The 27,973-nt window shown below is 36.4% G+C and overlaps 1 protein-coding gene across 2 annotated transcripts in view; it reads right to left on the reverse strand.

Moving 5' to 3' along the window:
• Positions 1-379: 379 nt before the first annotated feature.
• Positions 380-27,973, reverse strand: part of LOC139117172 (lysosomal-associated transmembrane protein 5-like) — a 41,124-nt gene continuing 13,530 nt past the window's right edge. For both annotated transcript variants that reach the window (XM_070680061.1, XM_070680060.1), the window contains exons 2-8: positions 19,143-19,206; positions 16,347-16,432; positions 14,901-14,993; positions 9,918-9,977; positions 6,614-6,691; positions 1,730-3,054; positions 380-1,378 (exon numbers count right to left, since the gene is read on the reverse strand). In XM_070680061.1, coding sequence (XP_070536162.1) covers positions 2,941-3,054; positions 6,614-6,691; positions 9,918-9,977; positions 14,901-14,993; positions 16,347-16,432; positions 19,143-19,173 — 462 coding nt within the window. In that variant the 5' untranslated portion in view covers positions 19,174-19,206 and the 3' untranslated portion in view covers positions 380-1,378; positions 1,730-2,940. The remainder of the gene's footprint in view (positions 1,379-1,729; positions 3,055-6,613; positions 6,692-9,917; positions 9,978-14,900; positions 14,994-16,346; positions 16,433-19,142; positions 19,207-27,973) is intronic.

Genomic DNA, 27,973 nt, shown 5'->3' on the forward strand with positions numbered 1-27,973 from the left:
CTCGGCTAATGTCCAATAGGACGGGTCCTATGGGTTATTTAAGTGTATGTGTAGTTACCATGTCTAGCAAACGGATTAATGGTAATACCCTCGGTACAACCCTTGCTCTTTTCCATAGGCATGTATCAATATTCATGAAAATGGACACGCGGTGACAGCTGTTTGCATGGTGACAGCTATATGATACGGAGAACATGAAAGGAAATAAATGGCTGATTCTAAACATTCGTTGATATATGACACCGTTGCTAGTGGTGTGTTAGTGTCCTGTGTACCTGGAAGAAAGTTGATCATGTATTCACCGCATCTATGAATATATTAATCATGCACGGTCTATTACGTGGCAAAAAACTCCGGACTGACAACAACACATATTATTGCACTATACTTTTAATTTGTCTAAATCAGATCTTCAGACTTGCAAAAAATCATGCAAATTACATAATCGTTTCCAAAGTTGTCTAATATCCTAATTTAAATGACAATACGCGTTCTTGGACCTTTCAGGGATAACTTACTGTATCTGAATTTCTACACAAAATCTTTAAATATCCAACAGCATTGATTATTGATGCAGATAAACGTAACATGCATTGGTAACTACTGCAGAATGCAATAAAAATGAGCTGGGTACATTTACGGTTAATTTAGATTTACGGATAACGTCAAACTTGTATAGATCCGTCATCGAGGAAACAAAAGAATACACACTGTCCAATATCTTTATATGTATCCATGAATATTACATTTACTTTGTATCATGTCATCGTCATAAACACTGGCATGCGAAAGACAAATAAAACAACACACTTCCTAGAGATCTATCTATCAAAAGTTTGTGTGCTGTGTACAAATGTCACAAGAATTCAGACTAATAAGTGTTTTCGCAAGATAAAATTCTCCATGTTATTTTTGCATGATAGTAAGTGTGATTGATTCCCCTTTGTTTGATTTTGGCAAAACTAGTGGATTTTTCATTCATAATTCAATTCAAGCATACTCTACTCGCCTTCTTTTTGTTGTTGCCTTTCTGAAAGTAAAAAATTATAGTGTTTAATTCTCTTTCCTTTTGCACAAATATCTTTGTGTGTTTGTGAAGCATTTAATTTTCACCTTTCTCCAGTGACAGCACTATCCTCTGATAGTCATCGTGATATCATTTCATATTAGGTTTGATGAGGTTTTCTTCACTTTAGTGAGTAATAACTCATGGAAATCATGTCTTCAGGATTTGGTTTTGTCCCTTTCGGTCATCTTTTCAGTACTTATCCAGAGCTTAAAAAATAAACATACAGTGTGCACGCTACCACTTCGCTCTACCTTTCCGAGAGGATGTAGTATTGTCGTGGTAATATCGGCCTCCCTTGGTTGTACTTAGCTGGAGATAAAAGAAAAGAAAAAGTTGATAATTTTGGTTGCAGAATAACATCATACCATACAACATACTGTAACGACGCAATCTTGTCCACTCTAACAGACACCGTCAAGTTCCCCATAAATAACCAACAAGAAAATAAGCAAGTATTTTCGAGGACATTGTAAGATCCTGGCCACTTCCTCTTGGTTGTTACTCTTTTCTTGCTCATTCATATCTGGCAGTACTACACAGAGGTACCACATCCAACTCTGCGTTCTGGACACTGAGACAGCACACACATTGTTGAATCATTCCAGAAGGTGAGAGAAATCATGTAATGAATAGCGAACATTTATGAGATGCTTTACTAACCGTTGATTTGCTTCGTCGTCCCCATTCTTCACCAAAGAGGCCATTATGTTGCAATAGGTTTAAGCACATATTTTCTGTCTTCGGACTGTTTTCATTTCAACCATATTTAGAGAACATTTAAAGTTCGGAAATGCTCGATACTTAATTACCACTCTGGCAGCAAAAATATCCGCCGTTACATTTCGTGCGCGTTAAAGGGACAAAGTCACCCATTTTTCATGAATTTTGTTTGATACGAGATACTACTTATATTGTTTGACATGTTGAAAGATACTGAATGAATGGGTGACCATGCATATATTCGACCCCGGTTTCAGACACAATACAAGAAACCATTGCGAAAATGAATTAATGGTCATGACGATTAATTCATTTTCGCGCTGGTTCCATTTAATTTGTCTAAAACCGGGGTCGAATATATGCATGCTCACCCATTCATTCAGCATCTTTCAACATGGTAAACAATATAAGTAGTATCTCGTATCAAACAAAATTCATGAAAAATGGGCGACTTTGTCCCTTTAACAAATACCAATCAACTGACAAATTATAAAGCTTCCGTCCAACTATAAACAAAGAACTCTGATAACATTACTAATAAACAATCGGAAATGATTCTTCCTAAAATCCTGATAGTCCATGACCGAAGATATGCAAAATATTTTGTTTCACTTTGACGAATATTAGAACATACCGGATAACATTATAAGTTTCTCGGGTCGTTAGTACTACAACAGAACGTACATTTTGGACTGAAAAAGTATCACTAAAATTTTTATTAGGTGTTTTTATCAGGTGTTTGAATCAGGAATAGTATTGTTTGCAAAATGCCAAAACGAATCAAACCAGTAAGCCGATACACAGCCAAAAAGGTCTATGATCAAGCTTGGTCAAATGCCATAGCCAATGTATTTAACAATGTTTACTTTTATTCTGATTGCTGCCGTTCATCTTTCTTTAACTCTGAAATTATTGTATGGTATTGTCGAGCATGTTTTAAAGAAAATTGTTCAAATTTGTATCGTGACATAATCAAAAAGAAACTCCTAGAGAATTTCTTTCTTCGAACTATCTCAACGGGCTATCGCAGACGAAATTGTTTTGAAAATGCAATATCTTATAGTTATGAAACTGTTGACTTTTATTCACTTCCACCAGTAATACGGCTTCACACAGGCGTTGTTCCATAGGGTAATTCAAATGCAATCTCCCTATACTCGAGTATTGGTTGTCGACTTTGGTTTTTCTGGGTAACCCGGTTGTGATCCTTCTGCCTGCTCTGTAAGTCCCCGCTGTTTACTCTGTGCATTCGAATCGTTTGTGGCCTGTGTTTGAAAAATTGAAGTGTTAACAAATATTATGCCTTCATAGGATAGAGTGCACACAACTAAAATATCGGACCCTTTACCGAAACACGCTCGTGTACGTATTTTCATAACGAAACAGACAAAACGTATGCCGCGAAAAATACCAATACAAACGCAAAACTACATAAGGTATATACATGTACACAAGTGATGAGCAAGTTTTCCGTCAAAGCTTCCATCAATTGACAAACTTAAATAAAATCACGATGATATTAAAATCCCGGAACATTAACGAGCAACAGATGATGGCAAGTCCGGCTCATATTCCGTGTTGTCTTTTTCTGCTCATCACCAAGGAAAACGAAATCTGTCTTGAATCGGACCAGAGAAATCATATTTTGCTCGAGGAAATCTGTAAGACGCTTCTCGAGATGAGGAAGTCGAGATGTATAGGTAAGACGTGAACTCTGTAAATGCTTTATTGAATTTATATATACAATTTCATAATTATTTAACTCAATAATCCCCTCAGTCGTCGTGAAATGCGCTATTACGCGACATTTGACTCTTCTGAAAGAACCTTATTTCGCGATTGCCTTTTTTGTGCTTACTAGTACAGCTCATTAGACGCATTGTGGTCTCTCATATTCTTGAATGCCATGAATCAGTAATCTTTCTGTTAATTCAGCAATATATCCACAATTTGTAATCTGTCGTTAACAAGGAAATACAATCAAGGTAGAATGCGCCTCGGTGATAGATATTCAGACTCTAAAATGTTTACAATTATATTTTTTGGCCTACCACGCGTGCTTCTGTAATTTGCTTTGATTATAAAAGGCGTGGTTGTCCAGCCTAAAAGTACTGTCTTTGGTATTTTACTGTTTACTTTACGGATACTAAAATGTGTATTATTCATTTGGATCTCAAAATGGAACGTTTGATGATTTCTTTCATTATTATTCATAAGTCGACCGACCCATATTTACATATTCCTTTCCGTTAGACAGAATAACAACGGGTTGCCCTCCTAATTGCCAGCACTCGTCATCTAACGTACATCGTATCCTTAAAAGGGTTAAAACATGGTTCACGATATGTTTCCTTCAACGCACTTTACCAAATGTCAGTGCGTTGTCAGATGATATCGATTACATAAAATGTTGACATTCTATACACGAAAATATGTTTTATCAGCGATAAGGCGTACAGAAGAGTACGAGGTACCATTTTTGATCCATTTGAAAAGCAATATAATGCGAAAAATCAACGGACATGGGTATGCAATCTTATTATTATTGTAGCTTAGTTACTATCGTCGGAATATGCCACAGACATCTAGTGTATGTATGTATGTATGTATGTATGTATGTATGTATGTATGTATGTATGTATGTATGTATGTATGTATGTATGTATGTATGTATGTATGTATGTATGTATGTATGTATGTATGTATGTATGTCTGTCTGTCTGTCTGTCTGTCTGTCTGTATGTATGTATGTATGTATGTATGTATGTATGTATGTATGTATGTATGTATGTATGTATGTATGTATGTATGTATGTATGTATGTAGGTAGGTAGGTAGGTAGGTAGGTAGGTAGGTAGGTAGGTAGGTAGGTAGGTAGGTAGGTACGTATGTATGTATGCATGTATGTATGTATGTCTGTCTGTCTGTCTGTCTGTAGGTATAGGTAGGTAGGTAGGTAGGCAGGTATGTGTGTTTGAATTTACATGTATGTAATACGCGCATGTATTCAAAACGTACCAGGGAAATACCCAGACAGGACATTTGCTGACATTAGCCAGCTGCAGAAAAAAGGTGTCACTAAGAACACAGAGTAACATCATAGACAGAGTGGCAACAGCTATTGTTTAAGGCGTGAAGCGGTTACGTAAGCAATCAATGTTTGCCTCGCCTCACGAAGCTCTTGGCTCTCTTTTCCGAAGAGTGCCGACCATGCACCCTTCGATAATTTTCGGATTTTCACCAATTGTTAAGCGAAAGTATGTTCGACAAAGTTTGTGTTGTTGTTGTCGTGTGGTGCTGATCGGAATTGATGTGCTGGCAAAAACGGGAGTGTTTTGAGCTTCAGGAAAGTGGGTTTTACCGTTTTAAAAATTCCTCTCATATTTTTATGAATATATAATGAGTGTGTTTGAACCAAATTTGAAAGTCTATTATCAATACTGTCTGGTTTTACTCAATGGTTTACGGTCAGTCATACCGTCTTTTACACGTGCGTCAAGAAAGGACATGTTTATGAAACTGTTGGCGTGTTATGTTTTGATTGGCGTGAAGCAGTGTTTCTGGCCTGAGAGCTCACAAAGTAACTATGGTTACCACGCGACTGGCAGTACGATGCCATCTCGTCGTATGTTTCGCATAATCTCGTGTAATTATCAACCACAAACAAAGCCTCCAAAAAGTTTAACACCTTTGAAGCACATTTTAATATGAAAAGCCAATAGTCTACCGAGACGACCATGGAACAAAAGGCATGCAAGTGTTGCCACTCTGTCTATGTTACTCTGTGCTAAGAATTACAGTCAGAGACCCCATCCGCACCCCGATTGCAGGCAGTTGATCTTTTCATTGCAATGGCTTCATATGTAATACATCACAACGAACATGTGAAGTTTTGTAAATCGTGTGAACTTGTTTGGTCGCAAAATTGCTATCCTGCACATATATTAGATGCCTAGATCCGCGCAATATACCATCTGAAGCTAATCTAAAGCACAAATGTCGTGCCCAAGGCTCTTGGCTGGGTACATTTTTTAGTTATGATGGTTTATGTTGATGGTATCATGTAGCGGCTGAAAAATAAAGTAAGAAATAAAAAATAGGTTGTATCGGCCAATAAATTACTAAAAAGTGATGTTTACAATGTGCAAATCAAAGGTATTTGAAACAGCATGTTGAGCCTCTCATACAAAAAATATACAATTTTTGCCAAACACTTCAGGGATTGCTAAGCACTTCAAGGATATATTATCCTTTGCTTATTCTCACTTATTAACTTAGACATCGATTTGTTTTTATATCTACTTCTTATTACAAGCCCCTGGCTTGCATTGAATTTAAATATGTAGCAACGATTTTACGTTGTTTTATATCTCAAAAGATATGCTTCGAATTGTTAAATACTCACCCGAGAATATGACTATCAGTAGCGAGTTGAAATTTAGAAGCAGTAACCATCCAAAAGTACAGAGACGGCAGTTTTGGACCTTTTTTAACACGATAAGCTCAATCATCATTAATGCCATATTTTAAATTGTTCGTTTCACCACTGGTTGTCAAAGATGAAGTCACCGTTCAAACAATAAAGGTTAAAAGGGAGGTGAGCAGACCTATACATGGTATGCATTTCACTCCGTGTATCTGTACCGACCAATTATAAAGTAACGGAAATAAATGTGTATGGTAAAGAAGCAGGCGATAAATAAGTACACGGCTCAGTAAGAATCAAAGCTTCTTTGACTGAATTTCCCATCTAGGTTAATATTTCAACATTCTTCCTTTGTTTTATTTGCTCATAGTCTTATTAGGAGGGCTTCTACTGCTTACCCTTTTATAGTATAATGCTGTTCCTCTTCCGGCCTTTAGTTCTTGATATTGGGATAGCACGATAAGCAGACCATAAACCTATATCATGGAAATTAATCCAATATTAGCAGACATTTATCATTAAAAAGAATAATCTGACTTTTAGGACTGAATAATTTTACATTTGCCCTTTCTTAATCATCGACTTTATTGCATTCTCCTTCTCATACCCAGTAGATTGTGTGTGATCCTTGTTTCAAATGACATTTTCATCACTCGTTAGCCGCTGATAGAATCCATTTTACTGCGATTTTTCGTTCTTTCTCTACAGCATTCTGGTTTCGTTTATTAACATTACTAATACTGCTTTTGCTACTGTTCCACTGTCATTTTCTATAAATATCACGATCTCTTATCATTAGCATGAAAACCCAATAATTCAGATAAATTCACATTAATTAGTTGCCTGTATTATAGTGTAATACACGTGAATTCACACGAATTCACATGAATACAGGCTTGCTGAATACAAAAAATGGATTCTTGACTGTATTCATCTGTATATGCACTCTTCAGCAAAATACAGGCAATAATCCATGTGAATACAGTAAGTATTATAGGGTTTTATGCAGTGTTATCATTAACATTAAAACAAGAGAAAAGAAAATGGAAAAAGACAATAAACCGATCTATGCTCTTGATTTTTGTAGAGTAGTTTTGAATATTGATGAGACAGAAGAAGAGTGCCACAGTAATGACTTGATCTCTACAATGAATAGAAACGTAACGAAAACGCTTGGTTTGCATATTCGTCTCGTTATCATGAAAGTTGGCACGTCAAGTGACCACTTTTAAAGCACTTGTCCCATGGAAACTTGAAACACTATGATTTGTGTTGAGGATCAGATTGTAACTCCCAACTGATTAACTTGCAAGAGTTAGGCATACTATGTGGCAGTTCTGTCTTCCTCTTTCCAGAGCTGTTAGTAAACTCAATTCTGGTAACTCCGCTTTTCACGACGTTGGCTACCAAGTGAAGATGATGCAATTATCTATCCAGATATTCTCCATCAAATTTTGAGATTATTATCATTAGATTTAAAATATCCATAAAAATAGGCTGCAAAAACTTAATCATAGATGGTAATGGTATTGACTGAGTTGACTGATGTAAAAATCCGCAAACCAAAGAAATCATAGTGATTACATTGAAGATCCTTCAGCCGAGAGATTCTCGTAAATCTCAACTTCGGTTCTTGTACATGTATGGCGGAGTTCTTGATATTTCAATAAGTCTAAACTTCGACTTTCAATGTATGAACTGCAGACATATGCATACATAATAGCGTAAACACAGCTGCCTATTTTCCCTTAATATCTTGAGATCTAACCCTGAGATCTATTCACATACCCTACGATAAATCAACAAGTCAATTGGTTGAAAAAAACTATCGTCTTTAGTATTATGCATAGGAAACATATCTCATAAACGTTGACGTAGGATAAATGACGACTCAGCGAGTTATGAATTACGCCTGTCGGTTCAAACATATTTACAATTGTGTCCATTTGGCACACAAATTCTCGGGGGTAATTAGCTAATCGGCGGCGCTCTTTTTCAAACCGACAACTTTTAAGGTTCCAGACACTGCGGGACAACATTTCGACTTTAAATATTCGAGACATCAATGGAACACTGTTAATTAGGTATGACTCACGCTGTCCAGACCCCGTATAGCTGTATGAATATTGTTGATACGTAAATTGAGACAACTGAGAGTTCAAAAATGCTCTCTGGAATAGCTGTTTCTTCATCTTGTTACTGTTTTTAAAGAGGTTCAAACGCCAAAGAGAATTGACATTCGATGTCATAAAAATTGTCAGGAGCATTAACAGATTCGATAAAATGTCACAAAATATTATGTCAGTTAGGTCGCCGCCTCTGGTGCTTTGCCAAGAAATCCAGGAAAAAGCTTAACGAACGTTACAAACCAGTCTCACACACCATACTTGTGTGTCTTCTAGAATATGCAGCAGACATATCATGCCTTCTGTTCTGCGGTAAAATGTACGAGGCGCCATTGAGTCTGAATATTTGACAGTCTCTCTCAAATGTTGAGATTTTGAAGCATGAAATAATAAATGCCAATCAAGCTAGGCTGTTTGGAAATTTCTTCTCTAATCCTATCAACAGTATAATTAAATTTGCCATTTACTATGATCTTGATAATCTTGATTATTTTGTATAATCCGTATAAATGACATAACATCCTGAATAAAATCTCGAACCGATAAAATATGTTTCGGACGAATAGAATGTCTACGTAGACACCGGCCGTATTTCGCTTCGATGAGTTGCGGAAGTACGGACAGTTGATAACTTTAAGTCTTAAGAATTCAATATACGATACTGTTATAAGATTTTCAGTAATGGGGATTTTACTCAATTCAGAATACAATATACCCTAAAGATACCAAAGCCATCATAAAAAAGTGAGGTTCAAATCAGATATTATGAGTAGATCATCTTTGTAAAGAACGAAATAATGGCATGCGAAAATGTCATATGACTACGAAAAAAATATTTTCCTACGTCGTACACAAATGATATGATCAAACCAGAGAAAGTACGATACCAGTATATGAGACTGTGTCAACGGTCACTTTGAACTTATAACAGGATCATTATATAGCTACATGAATTTGTAAATATCCAAAATATTCCAAGACTGTTATGCATTGCAATGATGTTCAACTATGGAGGCGAAGTTTAATACGCATCGTATTCAAATTATGTGTATTACTTTCATTTGTATACGGCTTGGTTACTAGATATTGAGAATAAATGCAAAGTTTTGGTCTGGGGCGTTCATCATCTTTTGTAGCTAAAGTAATTTCATGCCAAGACGTATGAATATTTTACAACAAGATCGTTGAAAGGGGTTTTATTCTGATAAATCACAAAAAAAAACAAAATGCAGTATAGCTTTTTATAATTTCTCGGTAAAAAGAGGTGCGTGAAATGTATATGTTTTAACTTGTTGTTTTGACATATCCTTACTCATTTTTATTAATTATTGACATGGTAGTTGAGTTGCAATTCTAATTGTTTCTTCGCGAAAAACTGCCAGTCACATATGTAGGAAACAATAAATATCATCTCACGCAATTATACCTTATCGGTTTATTTTAAGTCGAATTTCGAAAGGAGCTCTGATGATGAAATGGATCTCACGTGACCTCCCACTGTGTAATTAAGACCGACAAAATTACCAGCCATTTATTCCTTGATGCTTTGTTACGACGGCTTATTGTGAATACTTACATTTATACAGCCGGTTACAATCCACACTACGAGATATACAATAGTGAAAATCGAAAATCCCTGTTAGAAAAAGGAAAAATAAATTAGTTAACATTTCCTTAAAAAGTAAGCTATTTCAAAGCGTTGTAATACATAATTTGTTGCTCCATTCCGATAAATTAAACTGATTTCGTTAAATGTCAACATTGAGTAAAATCATACAATATATTCTAGACACATTCCCGTGAGATAGCAACTTCTCGTGAGATTCAAATCTTTTCAAGGGCAGATCTAATATACGGTGAAATAGTTTTTAAAAGAACTTGAATGAACAGACAAAGCAATAATACATATACTTCGATAATTCTAAATGTAATAAATGTTATGAAATTCTGCCTGGAATGGTTTCAGTGTTCCCATTATAAATCCCGTATTCCTGACTTATCAATCCGATATTGAGATTTATAGTGCTGACAATCAGTAACTCCAAGGTAATCTGATAATGGAGGTCCTATTCACGTCCAATACAATCTGATTAATTTTGTTTCCTGCAATCTCATCTTACTAAAAATTTAAGGTTGTGTCGTTCCAATATGACGCAAACATATTCCTTTCACGATCACATAATACCGATTGTTCAAGTAGACGGAAATTAGAAAGTTTGTTTGAAACATTTCGCGTTAGGATATCGATAGAGTCCACACTGAGCCCATGCAGCTTAACAATAAAGTGCAGCATGTGTTCGCAGCTATAGACAAGGTTAGCCAGCTTTTCGTAGTGTGTAAATGGCCCTAAGTATCAACAAAGTCAAACATTAATAATTTATCTCTTCTTCTGCCACCATTGGAGCCAATTTTGAAATGCAAAACAAGCTACACTATGTTAATTGACAGTGATCTCAACTCTTATTCTACCCTGGGAGGAAACTGTATATTACCAGGGTGAGTGGTTTACGAACTCCTAAACCTCTGTTTAGGTGTATCACAATAAAGTAGAGAAAGTCGACAACTTTTTTATGTAGCCTTATCGTTATATCCACATAGTGCCGTTGAATTAAAGTTAACTTTGAGCTCATTAACGAACGTTCGGCGCGAACAAACAGCACAGATCGTGTTGTTTTCGGTTTGTCAGTTTTGGTCACGTTCAATATGTCTACCAGAATAGACGACGCTGTTCAACTTGAATAGATTTATTGCTTCCTGCATATATTTACTGGACCAACCCAGATGCCAAAAGCTCAAGCATTATCCTGTATAGATTATGTACAGGTGTGTGAAAGGTTTGGTTGTAGCCGATTATTCCGTTGTCGAGTTGAAAGTTTTACCCCTGGCGTCTTTGAAGAACGAATGCATCTTCAAGTATCCCTATACTAAATGTGGCTTCCTATTCGCAGAAACTCGCACAATATCTCCTTGATTTGACTGAAATTGTTCAGTCATACGACTTCACATCGATTAAATTGGAGTTCCATGCGAACACGTCTAATCACTGGCTTTACAGAAAAATCTTAACAATCTTCACCAATCAGCTGGGATTTTCGAATTATTTGCTCACCGAGTCCACAAAAGGCTAATTTCTAAACATGAAGGAATAGATTAGATGCTTATCACATGAATGAAATTAATGTTTCGCTCTTTCAAATACGTTCAGGCGTACCCTATAGCAGGATACTCGTCCCTAATGTCGACGGCTGACGCACTACATTCTCCGGTCAGAAAATGCCGTCATACAGACGCCATCCCTGCTATCTAGATCCTCCTATTGCAATGCGGTTGTATTTGGTTTCGGGAGGGCAATCGAACAAGTAACTTATTGGATACATATAGTTTGTTAAGGGGGTAACTTGTTGGTCGTCTTTGGGTAGAGGTTGGCATGCTAATCCAACGGATCGCGTAACTTCCTCTTTGTAGTCGTCTTCAGATTTAAACATGCAAGCGTAGGTCAATGGTCGACCCTGCAGACATAGCCTCTAAGGAAGACTGAGCCATACACTAAGAGCAGTTGCAGCACTTTACATTTTTTAATTTTTGAGACACAAGATATTGTCCTAATTCTACTTTCATTTCCTGTAAATCTCGTCATTTGAAAGATATGCTCTGATGAGTCATGATTGACATGTACGACATTTGATCAAACCCCACCATCGGCATTTCGTTCCCCTTTTGCACATTACAAAATATTAAAAGGTTTTAGAGTTAGAGCTTATTTTCTGCTTTTAAAGATGACAAGCAATTTGCATTGACGGTTTCCCATTGCTGAGTAGTCACTAATCACTAAACCAGGAGCATCCAACAAACGTTTTCTTTCTGCTATGGCAGCTATTGCTAATTATTGTTGATGCTGATAGGTTGCTCAGAAGAGATCGTTAACTCAAGGAAAATCATATCTTGATCCTAAGATTGTTTTCAAGTAAAAATATGCTATCCCGTCACATGACAACTCATAGCATATTAGGTGAGTGTGAAATATACTAAATTGTTTCATTTTTCCATTTATTCTCCCATGTATATCTGTCGACCCTTTATTCTTGTGAATGGCATGCGTTTATTTATAGCACCATTTAGACAACTGACCTTTTTAAATTTCTTATCGACTATTATATCATAAACCAGTATACTGATGGGGCAAATACAGCGATCTGATTGGTCAAGACGCGAAAAGAACCGTTGTATATTGGCGATATACCACGGCTGGCATACGCAGGAGCTCTCAGCTTGAGCAAAACTCTGTTTATAACATTCCACGCCAGAATTTTATTATACTGTTATGATATAATAGCAATAAATCACACCCAGCAACGGTATACCACTCGATTTTGACCATTTCACTTCATATATGCACTCGCTATCACTCGTGCATATATGTCGTGAACTGGTCAAAATCTCGTGGTATACCATCGCTGGATGTGCTTTATTGCTTAATTAGACAATGCCTTGAATAAACAAGCATACCGTTTGAAGAGTATGTAATCTAGAAAGGTAACAGAATTTTTGCCATAACTCTGACTTGGGATGAAATTACCATGTCATGGTTAATTAAAATCGGCTGTTATGTACTCCGATCATGGGGATATGAAGGGATAGAAATGGTATAACACTGCATAGTGACCATACTAATCTTTGCCAATTTTGGTAGCATGGCTACCATACTATAAGTCACTGGTGAATATGTGACGGGCTTTATACATGTGACCATGCACATCATAATGTTTAAGATTGGGTAATGATTGAAATGGAATGTAATGGTCATGGCAAGAAAAAAGGGTACTCTTGCTGTGGCTGTGTACTACCAATAAGGGGAGAATGCCCAAACAATGAAATGTCTACTGTATGCTTTTTATGTACCGCCATACCAATTATTATTGCGCCGATAACGAACATTGGAATATATATATATATATATATATATATATATATATATATATATATATATATATATATATATATATATATATATATATATATATATATATATATATATGTATATATATATATATAATGTTGATCATTTTGGTGATGTATTTTTACTGTACTGAACATAGCATTGTGTACAACCAGCGTGAAAGCGCGATCAAACCCATTTGTTCACTGTGACTGCGTGCAGTAAACGCAGCGACATAATGTGCCGAGTGTAGTGTCTCAATGTTCGTAGCCTTACATGAGTTTATAAATAGAAATACACCACTGAAGTTCGTTTCCGATCTTAATATTTTACTATTGCATGATGTTGAGTCTTCCAAAGGCGTTAACAAAGTGGGGGACCGCTCCCAACTCACTCAGATTGAAGTTGAGCAGACTTATGTTTACAAAAATGCATGTTTATCAACAAAAAAATCGCGCACGCGCAGCGCGACGACCACTGCGCTTTAAGGTGATATGATATGTTAATGAGAACAAAAATGTGAATAGCTAACAAAGCAGACTGGAGGTTAAAGAAGAAACTCCATCCAAAAGGCTTTCATCTCTTTGTAGACGTCTAAGCCTTACAGAGAAACACAATTATAGTTCTCCATATAAACGGCACTTAATATCAGCGACACAATCACTCATCTTTCTGAATATAAACTATGATTAACACGATTGGAACTAACTTGGGATAATTGGATATTCATATTTTACAAACTTCTCAAAAGTGTTAGGTGCCGTATAGCTGAATGTTGCAATATTGCAAATTACTAACAAAAGCAATTGTGTAATGTAAAGAAAAGCAGATGAGATAAAATTTGTACATTAAATCGGCATTATTTCACCATCGAATTATCCTAAATTAGTTCCAATCTTGTTGATTGATGATTTGCTCAGACTTCATAGCAAATGGAGATCATTCCTGAACAATCTTGTCTTCCATCAGATGTCGAATGCCTTTTGTCATCCGATTTCATTTTTTCCTTTAAAGATCAGCATAAAATGTCGTAATTCGTATGAGTTTTATAAATTGTCCACTCTAAATGCTTAGTAATTACAAGAAGATGATTCGGTGAACTCAAATGGTTTTGTTGATCTTTGAAAAAGGAAAGATAGTCTTATAGTTTTGATGCAACAATATGACCGTTATAGGCGTGCCTGTCTCTTCTTTATGTTCCTCTTTTTGTCCAAAACTCCTAGACGACAGCAAATGATTGTCATCAGATTGTCATCAGATTGGTAATATTGTGCCATTAACCTAACAAATGTGTAACTTAAACTACTCAATAAGGATGTCTTCTGAATCTGAATATATACGAAAATGTACAGGCAGCCATTGTTTTAGGCCTGTATCCGCCATCATTTAAGGTCCATGACCGTCTGTCCGTCAATTCATGATGTTGGGCAATATTTCTAAACTTTAGATGAGAAGCTGATTGGGAGTACAGTATACGAAGAGCAAGTTTGAGTCATACGAAAACACAGAAATATCTAATTTATATCTATCTAATATCAATCAATCAATCTATCTATCTATCTATCTATCTATCTATCTATCTATCTATCTATCTATCATATATGGCACCTATTAATCACTTACCATAGACTCTAGTAAGGCAATAACGACAACTAGGATAGATAAGACGGCCAGAACAACGCTGAACATCCAAGGCAAGTACAAGATCACGATATCCTACAACAAAACGCCATGGCTTTATCAGTGAACTCCATAAAACGTACGTATGTATATGTGTGGCTATTTCTGAAAGATGAACGATACCTCACAAAACTGATTGAGGATAAGCGAAAGAAAAACAACGAAAAAAAGCGGAAACGACGAAGCCAGACGATCGATTAAATTGAATGTAAGTTTTTTGAGTGAGTGATATCCAAGCTCAGTGGTCCTTAAAGAGGCACTCCCACTTGGTAACATTTTTAAAACACATATTTTTAATGCCAACGGTCGATATTTGACGTGGCGACTCCGCGCGGATCGCGAGATATCGATAAAAACATGTCATTTCCCGAGCGTATTTTTCACATCCCGAAGTTTTACGATCGTTTCTGGTTATGACCCGAAATCCCCCGAAAGTGTGTTCTTGTGCTGATTGACGATATTTTAAGGAGTCCAAAAACGTTCGATTGATGCAATTAAATTTACCTCCCACTGCGATGACTTCATATACATCATTATCAATGCCCTAACCTCTGATAATTCTTTTTTAAAACTTCTCCTTAGTTTTTGTCGTTTTCATAATTCTCAATCAGTTGTATTAAATTTTAAACAATACCACATAGATATCAGTTTTTACGTGTAAAATATAAGTTGCCTCTGATGACTACATTTTGTCGTCTGCCACACAGTTGCGCGTGGTTCGATACATAGTGGCCGCCGCGTGGTATGCGCGCATACCACGCAGCGGCCACTATGCATACTATGTATCAACCGCACCTATCTGTACTAGTCACCTATGCGAATTCCGGTGGAATCAGCAAAGTAACTTTGTTTTTCGGGGTTTTTTTTGCCCAGTCAGTAGGACTCGGCTTTCTCCCACGGGACATGACCGCTCACCGACGCGAGTGGTACTGCTGTGGCACACAGCAGCGTCAGCGTAGACTCGTACTCCATAGCTTAGTTGACAATGGCCCCAGTGCCGAACGTTCTATGTTCGGAAGCTGAATTCAGGTGGGCCACCGGAATTCAAACTTTAACTTTTTTGAGGACATGTTTTTATCGATATCTCGCGATCCGCACGCAGTCGCCATGTCAAATATCGACCGTTGGCATTAAAAAATGTGTTTTAAAAATGTTACCAAGTGGGAGTGCCTTTTTAAAGCTTCAAGTTTTCCGATTAATATTTTGTACAACTGAAGCATATCATTCAGCAATCGTATCGATGACATTCATGAAAGAAACGTATACCTCAGGAAGAAAGCAGTCACCGAAACTCCGTCAGCCTCCTGACACACTCCTTTGCTCTATTAGAATAGAAATAAATCGCACTGGTAATAAAAAGAAAAAAACTGAGGGTTACCATATACCCACCTTTACGATGCCAATTATCAGCAGGACAGAGGTGACGAAGAGAACTCCGAATGTGACCACAAACACAACAAGGCAGACAAATCCAACTATAAACAAAAGCGAAACAAGTAAACATTTCAACAATAATTGAGGCATTCTTTCGTGTTCAAACGCGTCCATTTAAAATATCTCTGAGTTGACACGGTGTTCATCAATATTTAGATGATGAGAAAGAAACAGATTAAAGTATAATTAGATCATGCCAATCAAGCCATGATCTCGGTCTGAGTATTTAAGAAACAGTAATAGTATACATACATACATACATACATACATACATACATACATACATACATACATACATACATACATACATACATACATACATACATACTTGTTACTAATTATGCATGGATAAACTGTATGTCAAGAGTCAAATAGAAGTTCATGTGGGGGATTTTTTTCTCAAATTGACTAGGTACCGATCGCGATCCTAAAACAACTATTTTATATACGGCTGAAGACATAACTTCAGTGAATGTGAGGCATTTTTCATCGGTTTCTGAAATAATTTCCTTCAGAAAGACCGAAATATGTCAATAAATTATTTTATGTTACATTGCATGTATTATTGCCGTAGAGATGAGATCGTCCACAAAACCATACTGATGATTGCAGCGACAAAATAACCATTTCTCTTATAAACCTAAATAATCACAACAAAAGCACCAGAGATGGAGACTGTTCTTTTCAAGAGAGCGAAGTATATTTCCTTTGTCACCCTGTGTGCATCGAATGTGCAAACGCCAGAGTGATCAATCGATAAGCTTCGCTAAAGGATAACGATAATCTTTGAGACATGTGATCTCATTTTTTTATCAAAAAGAGATTCGATGACCGTAATGGACACCAACTCGAACAAGTTCTAATGGATATCACTCAGGGCCACAAGATTTCATAGTGAGAGTATTGAATAAAAGATGAATATGATTTTTACCCGTCTCGTTTATAATTGCTTTATTAAACCCCACTGCATTTTATTGTTTCATACCTATTATGCATATTATACTGTACTCGTTAACACAGCAAACTTTAATAATGAATAATCAACTAATCATCGTTGCTATTAAGAAACACTTTGGATTAATAATCATCGTTGCCACTAAGAAACACTTTGGATTAATCATTTGTAAGCTGTCTCATATACGCTGTCCTTTCTTTTCCTCCTTGCGCCTCGCTTATAGCTTGTTCTGTCTTCTATCTGTGCATAAAAGGGGTACTAATGTCTTACATTCTGCATCTAGATAATTGCTTTTCGTGCTCATTTAAAGTCAAACGCACACACAAACACAGACGCAGACACACAGACACACAAACACAAACACAAACACACACACAAACATACAAGTAAAAATCGCTATCTTGTGTGTCAGCCAAGAATAGATATTTCATTTTGTTTGTCTACATCTTAACGGCGAAATTGTCATACTTATGATATCAATATACGAATTGCGCACCGCAGCTCCGGCAAGAAATGGGAAAAGCTCAAAAGATATATCTGACAAACTTTTAGACATTATCATTTTTAATCGCTGCCTGTTCAACGATACAAACAGTAAACGTACATTTTCTGCCTCCGAAAAGGCATGACAAGGCAGATGTTACATAACAATTTATTTTTATGTCATGACGGGTTTTTTTTGCGAATATGACCATCTGCGATTTTTCCCACATAGGTTCGTTGACACACGTTGACATAGATACTGTTACAAAATACTGTATTTCGCATGCTTGTTATGATAAATTAGTTACGGTGTGTTCGTATTTATGCATGGGTACCCTTTAAGACCTTTTATATAATATCTCCATGTATTGTCATAAGATTGGATTTATCTCAAAGCTTGTCCTTTCGATATTTAAATACCTTGAGATCTTTCCGGCAATAATTTTGTCGCATATTTTGATTTTGTAATATTCTAACATGGCACTGTTGAACCCTGTGTGATATTACAAGGTAATTGATGTATTTATGTGTCGTGGATGATTAGCCACAAAATTGCCTTGGGGGCAAGGCTTCATAGTAAGACCTACAGGCAAGATGGCCTGTCACGTGTTCATGATTCAACTGGAGACCATACATCTTTAAATCCTCTTTGACATTGTACTTGTAAATCTTTTCTTCTCACAATCATATTTGCTTCGAAGCGAAGGATTAAGAGTCAAAAACTTCATCTCAAAGGAATTACCGAATGAAAGCATCTAGAGCTGTCCCCTTAATACGTCGGAAGAACGGTCCCGTACATATGTTCGTGACAGCCAAAATGTACATGTCATGCACAAATGAGATAATGTATTCGTGTGTATAAAGATTTTTTACTCACTTTTCATTATATTTATCGGAAATTGAAAATTAAACGTGGACAGAAGTCCCGTTCGGTTGTCATCAAATTTGCATACGTTTATTTATAGATAATTCATAATGCAATATCTGTATGCCCTTCGGAAATTTTCTGAATCCGTATACATGCCGCTGCTCGGTAGAAATTGATACCGAAGCACTACTCTGATCATTATGATTTCCAGACTGATCGCGCAAGATCCCTTCTGCATAGTGCAGTATTACACCAGACGGAATAGATTTGGCGCCAACCGATAATTTCCCTGCTAAAGTATGGCTGAGTATAATTTTATACCTTTATAATGATAGCAATAGCCATGCCTATTCAGTTGATTACAATCCAAAGAGGATACTTTCTGCTATCTCTAGAAAATAATGTAAAATTCAGAAGTGCAAGTTTTTTATTAGGATTTACTTACCCGGCGTATAAAATCCGAACACGATCAGCATAACATTTAGAGTCAATTCCAAGCATGACAAAATCTGAAAAGAATTTATAAATATTATTATTATTATTATTATTATTATTATTGTTGTTGTTGTTGTTGTTGTTGTTTACTGTTTTTGTTTTTTATTGTGCTGCTGTTGTTGTTGTTGCTGCTGCTGCTCCTGTCGCCACTTTTGTGCACACGTGGTTTTTGTGGTTGTTTCTGTTGGTTGTTACAGTTGTCCAGATTCTTGATTACATTCAGAAAAAATAAAGTATACATGGTTTGATTCAATTTTATTAATATTTTTATAATAACTGCTCAAATATTAAGGGTGTGTGAAATGTGAACGGCTAGGGAAAGCCTTAAGAAGCAATATCATCACAGTATATCGCTGTGACTTCTTAATCAATGTGCCAGCAAGAGGCCAGCAAAGGGGAACCCCTACCCCGGGAACTTTGAAACATGTTTCAAGTCGATTATGTACAAAGTAAAAGGCAGTTTGTTTTAAACCTGTGCACCGATCCCGCGGGGCATTCAGAAGTTATTGATTGTTAAAATATTTATTTGATAGTTATATGAGGCCACCTCTGTTCCAATACTAGATTTGGTCTCATACAATGCCTCCTTTATACAAATATAATATGTACAACCACGATAATAATGACAATGTGTTTGGTATGAATAAAAATCCCATTGAATTCACTAACCATATTATTACAAAAATAAACTGACATGCGTGAAGAAATGACATATTATACTTGTGAAACATTGCAGTTATGGAAAATGGAGTGTTTTCCAAATACTACAGTCGCTGCTCTTAATTCTGCCCTGGGTCCTAACTAAAGCCCTAACCGAATTACGAATTTCCGAAACATAAACATTCAAAGTTACTTGAAATTATAAGCATCAATTAAAATGGTATGTTACAGAAACGAAAATAATACTATAATTGTCCCAAATGTTACTTTCATATCAGGTGTAATTTGTAATTAATAACCTTTTCACAGATTTAGAAAATATTTCAATATTACAACTACTACATTTGAATGCAATTTAATGTTTACAGCACTAAAATATTCACATCATGTTTATTTAAAAATGGTATTTTATTCAAAGGTGTTGATTGTAATGTTCTCATTTATGTGTTTTATCTATACACGTTACAGTTACCATAGTTGGAAAATATAATATTCAGTCAACATAATGGATTAGGTACGTGCTGTAAATATTATATTTTCTTTAAATGTTTAGAGTACCTACCTCTTCTCATCATTTTTATTGAAAACTGTATTTTGCAAGTTTTTTAATAATTCTTCAACCCGATCTTATCACCCTTAAACTTAATTTAGTTTAATTTAATTAAATTCAATTCTATCGACCAAGATATTTGGTGAAGGTCTCCACTTAAAGGGACAAAGTCGACCATTGTTCATGAATTTTGTTTGATGCGAGATACTACTTACATTGCTTGACATATCGAAACATACTGAATGAATGGGTGACCATGAATGTATTCGAAAATCCATCGCGAAAATGAATTAATGAATTAATGGTCATGACCATTAATTCATTTTCGCGATGGTTTCGCTTATCGTGGCTAAAACCTGGGTCGATTATATACATGGTTACCCATTAATTCAGTAATTTTCGACATGTCAAACAATATAATTAGTGTCTCGCATCAAATAAATTCATGAAAAATGGCCGACTTTGTCCCTTTAAACATGAGAATGGCTGCGATAGCAAAGAAATATAACAAACAGGGCATTTGAAGTTTTTGCTGCATCAAAAACTCTGTCAAAAATTAGAAATCTCAGCATAAACCAAACTTTTCTCTCAAAATGTGGGAAATATTTGCCAAAATCTTTTTCCTAATTGTGACATCAATCTGTTTGTAATGGAACTCGTCACAGAATAATCTGGTCCAGTGCGTGCTTCTTTCATATTTCAAATTTAACCTTTATTCTTCTAATTTTGCCTGCCTTTTTCTGATTTTTACTGATTTTCTTTATTATAAAATTCCTAATTTCACTTCTAATCTAGCTTAAGCTTCTTACTCTATTGTGTTAGATCAATTGCAGACTCTGGCAAATAAGATTTTAAATCAGACTCATATTTGTTTATTCGATTAATAAATATTTTGACTTATAACGTACTTCTCTCTTTACCATAAACTGTAGCTGGGATCTTTTGGAAACTGGGCCAATATGATCAGGCCTCCTTTTCTGGGACAATCCAACTCATCCTGGACAGACGTTTTCATATATTATTGACGCTGCTACGACTAAAACTAAACGTTTAAAGAGGAACTTACAAGAAAACAATGTAAGCCTATAGTTCTGAGAATACAACATTGTACATCCTTTAAAGCTATACCATACGGTTGACTCCAGTGTAAGATCACAGAGGCGAAAGTCCAAAGTTACACTTTAGCAGGAAAGTCAGAATGTTCACCTGGCTAAATGCTAACTTCATACCCAAGTTGAAAAACCATTAATCTTACCCACTCACCCTGCCAAGTCCCATTTATATCTCACACACTCTTTTATAGGAATTTCTACAAATGCATAACCATAAATACGCAACCTTAACAATGGCATAAAGTTCGAAACGGAAAGTTCTAATTAATATGTAAATTACTGTCTTAAAATCAAACTATTGTACAGACACTACTCTTCTGGAAGATTCTGACTCGACGGTCATCGGAGAACAATGACCTCGTAATCACAACTGTCCCAATAACCGTAATATTCACATATCTTTGAAAGGATTACACGGCCGGACGGTCAGCGACATATACTAGACGTCTCTGATTCTTCAGAGCTAATCCAAAGTCGTCGTTATATCTCATCTAATTTTGTTACAAGGATGCACGCCAGCAATAGCCTTCAGCAGACGACGCGATGTATTGTACTCAAAACCAATGTCACTTTTTCAAGCAACGTTTATCCTCGCAGTAACTGGATTATACTCTTGAAAAGAACTGCAAGACACCTGTCTTAATTCACTCTACTTACTTTCTCGTCGCAAAAGCCCCGAGGTTCCGTGTATCCACTTACGATCTTTTCCCGCACCTGTGACGGCAGAGCTCGCATGTAGCCATGGATACGACTTTTTAATCAAATTATCGAGGAGTCTCATACAGTCCTTGAGCTTTAATTTTCTATATACCTGCACAAACGTGTATAATGATAGGTTTTGATGACAATCTTTACTTTATTTTTGTCATAGATTCGACAATAATTGAAAATTATCTTCGAATACAAAGCTATTAATATTTTTCATCAACATCCCAATCTTTCAAACCCACCATTTCCGTTTGGTCTCATGCTTTATTAACAAAATGCATATCTTGCCTGTACATGTAGGCTTCATTTATCTGATATCGTCCTAACCTCGCATCCCAAGATTTTACCATTCTCGTATCATCTTTTATGTCTATATAACTCTTGAGGTATAAATATATCTGAGCATGGCTGTCCATGTTCCATTAGAACTTTTTTATCTATTTTTTCTTATAACATCATTAATCTTCTTACATGGAAAGATAATCCTTCCAATTTGTTTAATTTTAATGTGCCGAGCTTTTGGATTTTAAACAATAGAAAATCCTACGCAATTACAGAATCCAATGACCTGCACTTCAAGTGTAGAGAAAAGGTGTTCGTCAGTGTCATGGCTAACATGAATAAAATATTATTTCATTAGAGTAAGTGGCGCTAGTTCATTAATTAAAATGAGAGTTAAATGTATTGAGGTCACACAACCGGCAAACAAGGGCACAAATAGCTGAGCTTTTTCAAAATCATGTAACTTCATCGTTAATTGACTGAAATTTATTGACTGTTCTAACGGAGCCGTGACAAGTTAAGATTCCTTTAACCTTAGAATGTCAGAGCTACATCAAGATTTTTTTTATTATTGAAAGACAAACAAACAACAACAAAAAAAACAACAATATGAGTAGTTTACCTGATTTTTACCATTGATCATCTATTCATGTATGGCTTACAGTAAGAGATAAAAAATATATATACTGGTGCTTTTTCTCTTTCACAAGTAAGACGACTTGAAATACGTAACATCATGTTTACGAAGATACTCTTTCAAATCGTCTTTAGATATGTTACGCCATTAATACTTATTCCTTGACCGTTCCCATTCGGCCGTGTGATAAGTAATCGAGATTTGCCTTGCAACATCCCGACAGTTTCTGTTGGAATCAAATTCAATTTCCAGTTGATCGTTTTTCACGCCGGTCGAGCATTATATAATCGTAAGCTCTATGCAAATACGCTCACATAATCCACAGGTTCACTGTCTCGGAATGCTAAAGGTCTAAGCTTGATTAATTCACTGGATGAAAACTTTTCCGTGCTAAACAGCGTATCCATTTCTATGCGCTCTCGACGTTTTATAGGTGTTATATCGTCGGCATCACCTATCCGCATAAAACTTTGATAATGTCACGATCTTCCTAACACTGTAAATGAAGTAATTATTTATAATATTGAAATCAGCAAGGTAGTGGCAAGTCGTGCGTCAGGTGAAGTATTGTAGAATCGGTAGAACGCGCTTGCCTCTTTGTACCATTCGACACAAAGATGAATTTTAATTGCGGCAAAAATACGGAAAGGTTTAGTTTCTAATTCTCGCGCGCGTCGATCGAGGCTTGCCGCATCTACCTTTTTAAATGTTCAAATGTAAAATGGACAGTTTGTTACACACGGCAGAAAACGTAACATTTAGTATCTGTAGAATCACAATAACATAATTAGCAGTTCTGAAGAGTTAAGTGATCACTGTCATAATGCTGGATGTCAGCAATACCATTGCATGTAAAATATTTCTGCTGAATTATATGTTGTTTTCCATGTTTGGGCCTGGATCTTATGATCCTAAAAATAACAAAACAAAAAACCAACAAAATAATTAGACAGACATCACGTCGCCGCATCATTTTTGTGAAAGACCTAGGATGAGCAGCAAAGAATTTATTATTGTCTGACAACAAAGATGGGTTTTTGGTCCCGTGACGATAATTACTCATGTCAGCAGTATTTGACATATCTCTACAAAACGTGAACGGATAGCTTCATCCTACGCAGTATCGAGTCCGACAAGATTTCAAAAACAAAATGTCAAAAAATAAGAAAAGAACAAATAAAACATGCACAGCATAATTTTTTACCTTCCTACGTCAGCGCTACAAGATAATTCTTTGAAATCAAACAGTAAATAATGTATTTCACAAAACTTTCCAGTAAGCAGTATCTGCCAGTTTTCATGTGTGTTTTTCATATCATGTTAAAGGCAGTCACGCATCTCAACCCAAATATTAAATTCCAAAGAAGGCAGTTTGTTAAACTGGAGAATTAATGAAAATCTCTATAACCATCAATCACCCGTTTTTACGCATGATTGTTGTCGGTCACACAAATTCCAAATAGAAACATTGTACGTAGAATATGGTAAACCCAATTTTGAAATGGTTCGTATAATGTACATGTACGTGATAGGAATGTGATATGGAATTTAATTAAACGTTGACAAAGTTTGCAAATGAATCATTGCATCGCAAAATGCTGGGATGTCTTGATTGGCATACACTGTTGGGTATTAGTAATCATTGAATTTAAGGCAAACCATAGTCTTAATATATTGAACCAATTCTTTTCAATGCTCAAGAGTTATGTAAAGACGTACCCGAAAATCGTGGAAACCTCTCTTGCTTTTCCTGTATTTCGAAGTATTCGTATACAGATGTTATGATATCAATCTGACGTTGGATATAGGGGCTGTGGGTATATCAAAATTCAAGCCAAATTCTTAACTTACACATACTTACGAGTCACCATGCTGATGATAAACGACGCTGGCGCCACAGGCCTGACCAATTAAGTATTCATAACATGACTGACGCAAACGTGCGGGTAGAAACAATAGGTGTGAATAAGGATAAAAAAAGATCGAGAGAAAGAGAAAGAGAAAGGGAGAATCGACGTTGGAGGGGATCCCTGGACTACCTGAAGACCACGCAAAACAAGACAACTCCTCTCCTCCAGGTCTTAGAGATTTGCGTAAGTCCTCAAGTTTGTATATTTTATGATATTTACACATTTCAATTTGCAACGTAGATTCCCAGTGTTCGTGTCGATCTATTCGGATGTCAGCGCGATTCTGTATAGGTACCTCTCAGCTCAGTCTTAGCCAAGCGAGTTAGCGCTAGCAAATGAGTTAAATTCCCCCATTATATTCCCCGCTTAAAACCCCTCCGAGTGACACAGACAAAAAAATTTCCCGAACCTTGCCGAGGGATCACGAATTGAAAAGATTGGGTCTTTACAGCCCAAAAATAGAATCTGCTATGGGATAGAATATATTGTTGGCTATAAAACAATACAATACTAATTCATTCCAGTTTATGATATTACTGCTTACACAGTTCCTATAAATTTACTAAATAAACGCGATATTCAATTCGCTGCAAATTGTAAGTAGGGCCGTTTACATGTACGATGTCGGAGTGTGGTTTTGAGTTTTATTTTAATCCACCCTTTCTTCTGCGCAACGCCCGAAACATCAAGAAGATATCTGCGACGCATTATATTTTATTTATAACTATGTGTCTACATTTCGCCTAGTATCCATTTCTTTGTAAAATGATGTTTTTAAAGATTTTCAATTACCTCTATAAATGTTTTTCTCGTACCCTAGAAGTCAGATACGACTGTCAACAAACGGTGAAGTTTTATCGACGGGCTCGCAATTATTGATAAGGTAAATTACTTTGCTAATACGGAAAAGGCTCTCTTGGTATTTCCTTACACGCTTTAGGGCTTCTTGGCTAATGAAGTAGCCTGCTGTCAGCCGTGCCACTGCTCGTAAGTAGCTTTGATCAAAGTAATCATCGACCATTAAAAAGGGAAAACCAAAACATTACCGAAGCAGACTGGTAGACGTCACCCGAAGCATCCCGTTTCCTCCCAGGGGTGTGTGAATTATTGAAAAGAACGATGTGAATTGAAATAGCAAGCTGTAGAAGGGAGCATTCGAACGTAAAATATCTCATGATTGAACAATCGGTTATGCTAAAACAGAACTTATACGAAGCAAAATCGTTGTCCTGTTTTGACCCGTCATCGGACATCATGTAGTTGGCTTTAAAAACTTGATGGCCATAAGCTCGGGCAGCGAAGAATGCATTATACCCAGTCATCATCTGAGAGACCATTCGAATATTCTTTGTCTGATCAATGAAGACGTCATGCCTTAAAGCCCTTAAAGCTGCGAATGCGTGATAAACCGATCTCAAAATATCCTCAGATGTCAAAGAATTTTCTTTGAATAAGACCCATTAAAGATTGAAACAGTATAACACTGCCATAAGTGTCGAAAATGGCATGTAAATTCAAACATCTTAATATCATTTCAGATTCCCCGCCATTTTCAAAAACTAATCATGTGACAGAGAAAATAAAGATTACAACAACAAAATTTTGGCCATCGTGTGTGCTTGTTTCTTGTATGATCACGAAGTGTATGTGCAGGAAACACTGCATTTTGCGTACTCTTTCGTGGGGGCGACAAATACTGAATGCTTTACCCGAAAAAGTAAAATATTTCTAACTAGCATGATCAATCGCATGGTACATCCATGGTTATGGTCACTAACGAAAAGTGCAAAGGAGGACACACTCCCTCGTGTTTGACTGTATGTGCACTTTTCGCATAATTTTGTACTTGAGGCTGAAACAGTAGGATGTCCTTAAAACAAAGAGTTATACCATCTTTATACCCAGTATCCATACATCCGTGGATTGCCGTAAACTTAATCTCGCAGTTGAATGGCCAGAACTCAACTACCCCATTGGCAACAATGACCCCAACCTTCCTCCGTAATGTTTACTTAATCTGCTTAAGTTAAACGCTGGATAAAACTAGAAATATCACTTTCGCCTCTCCCTCGTAGATTGACCAGCCTTTGCGGGTCGACATTAATGGATCCGGAGCCTTTGGGTGGTTATTAGTAGCTCGAAGTATAAGATCTAATTTCCATATAACTTTTCCGACTCTCATCTAAGAGAGAGGGAGGAGGGAGACAGACAGACAGACAGACGGACAGGTTGGGTTACTGATTAATTCTGATCACTGGATATGACTTTGTATCAAATTAGTGAAAAATGTCAGGTATTGTTACTATTGTCTGTGTAGAATTGATATTATAATATTTTATAGCTTGGCGTCGCCTCCATAAGTGGTACTAAAACGTATGTATTTTGTTATCCTAGTCACGCGAACTTTGTCGCTATCGATATGCAAATTCAGAACGGACAAGACCCTTGAGCAAGACATGCATCAACGCCGTGTCTAATTTCAGTAATCAGCTTGTTCAAGGCCTCAATACACTACATGGATAATGCGAATCCTACTCGATGATTCCAATGAAGAATGCGTTCCTTTGTATATCGATGTATCTTTGTTACCCTTTGACTTAGTGTGCCGTGCCGAAGGCCATCTGGTCTGATTGTCGTTTATAGTGATGCTTCGCCGTATACACTCTACTCTCTGAAACTCAGGCAAATTTGAACTCAGATGGCGTGAGCTGATCACCTCTTCGTCAAATTGAATCGCTGTAGGTTAGGTTTCGTACTTGATCATCTGGGCAGTATCCAGAACACTCCATTCTTCTGATTAGGAAAACATCGATTTCTATTCCATGCATGTTGATGAGCATGGTTTTTCAACGCAATTTTGATTTTACAAAGGGCTGCCACTCATGTGTTTATTCATGAAACCATCGACGGTGAAGAACTTGT

The sequence above is a fragment of the Ptychodera flava genome, chromosome 18, assembly GCF_041260155.1.
Source record: "Ptychodera flava strain L36383 chromosome 18, AS_Pfla_20210202, whole genome shotgun sequence".
Lineage (NCBI taxonomy): Eukaryota > Metazoa > Hemichordata > Enteropneusta > Ptychoderidae > Ptychodera > Ptychodera flava.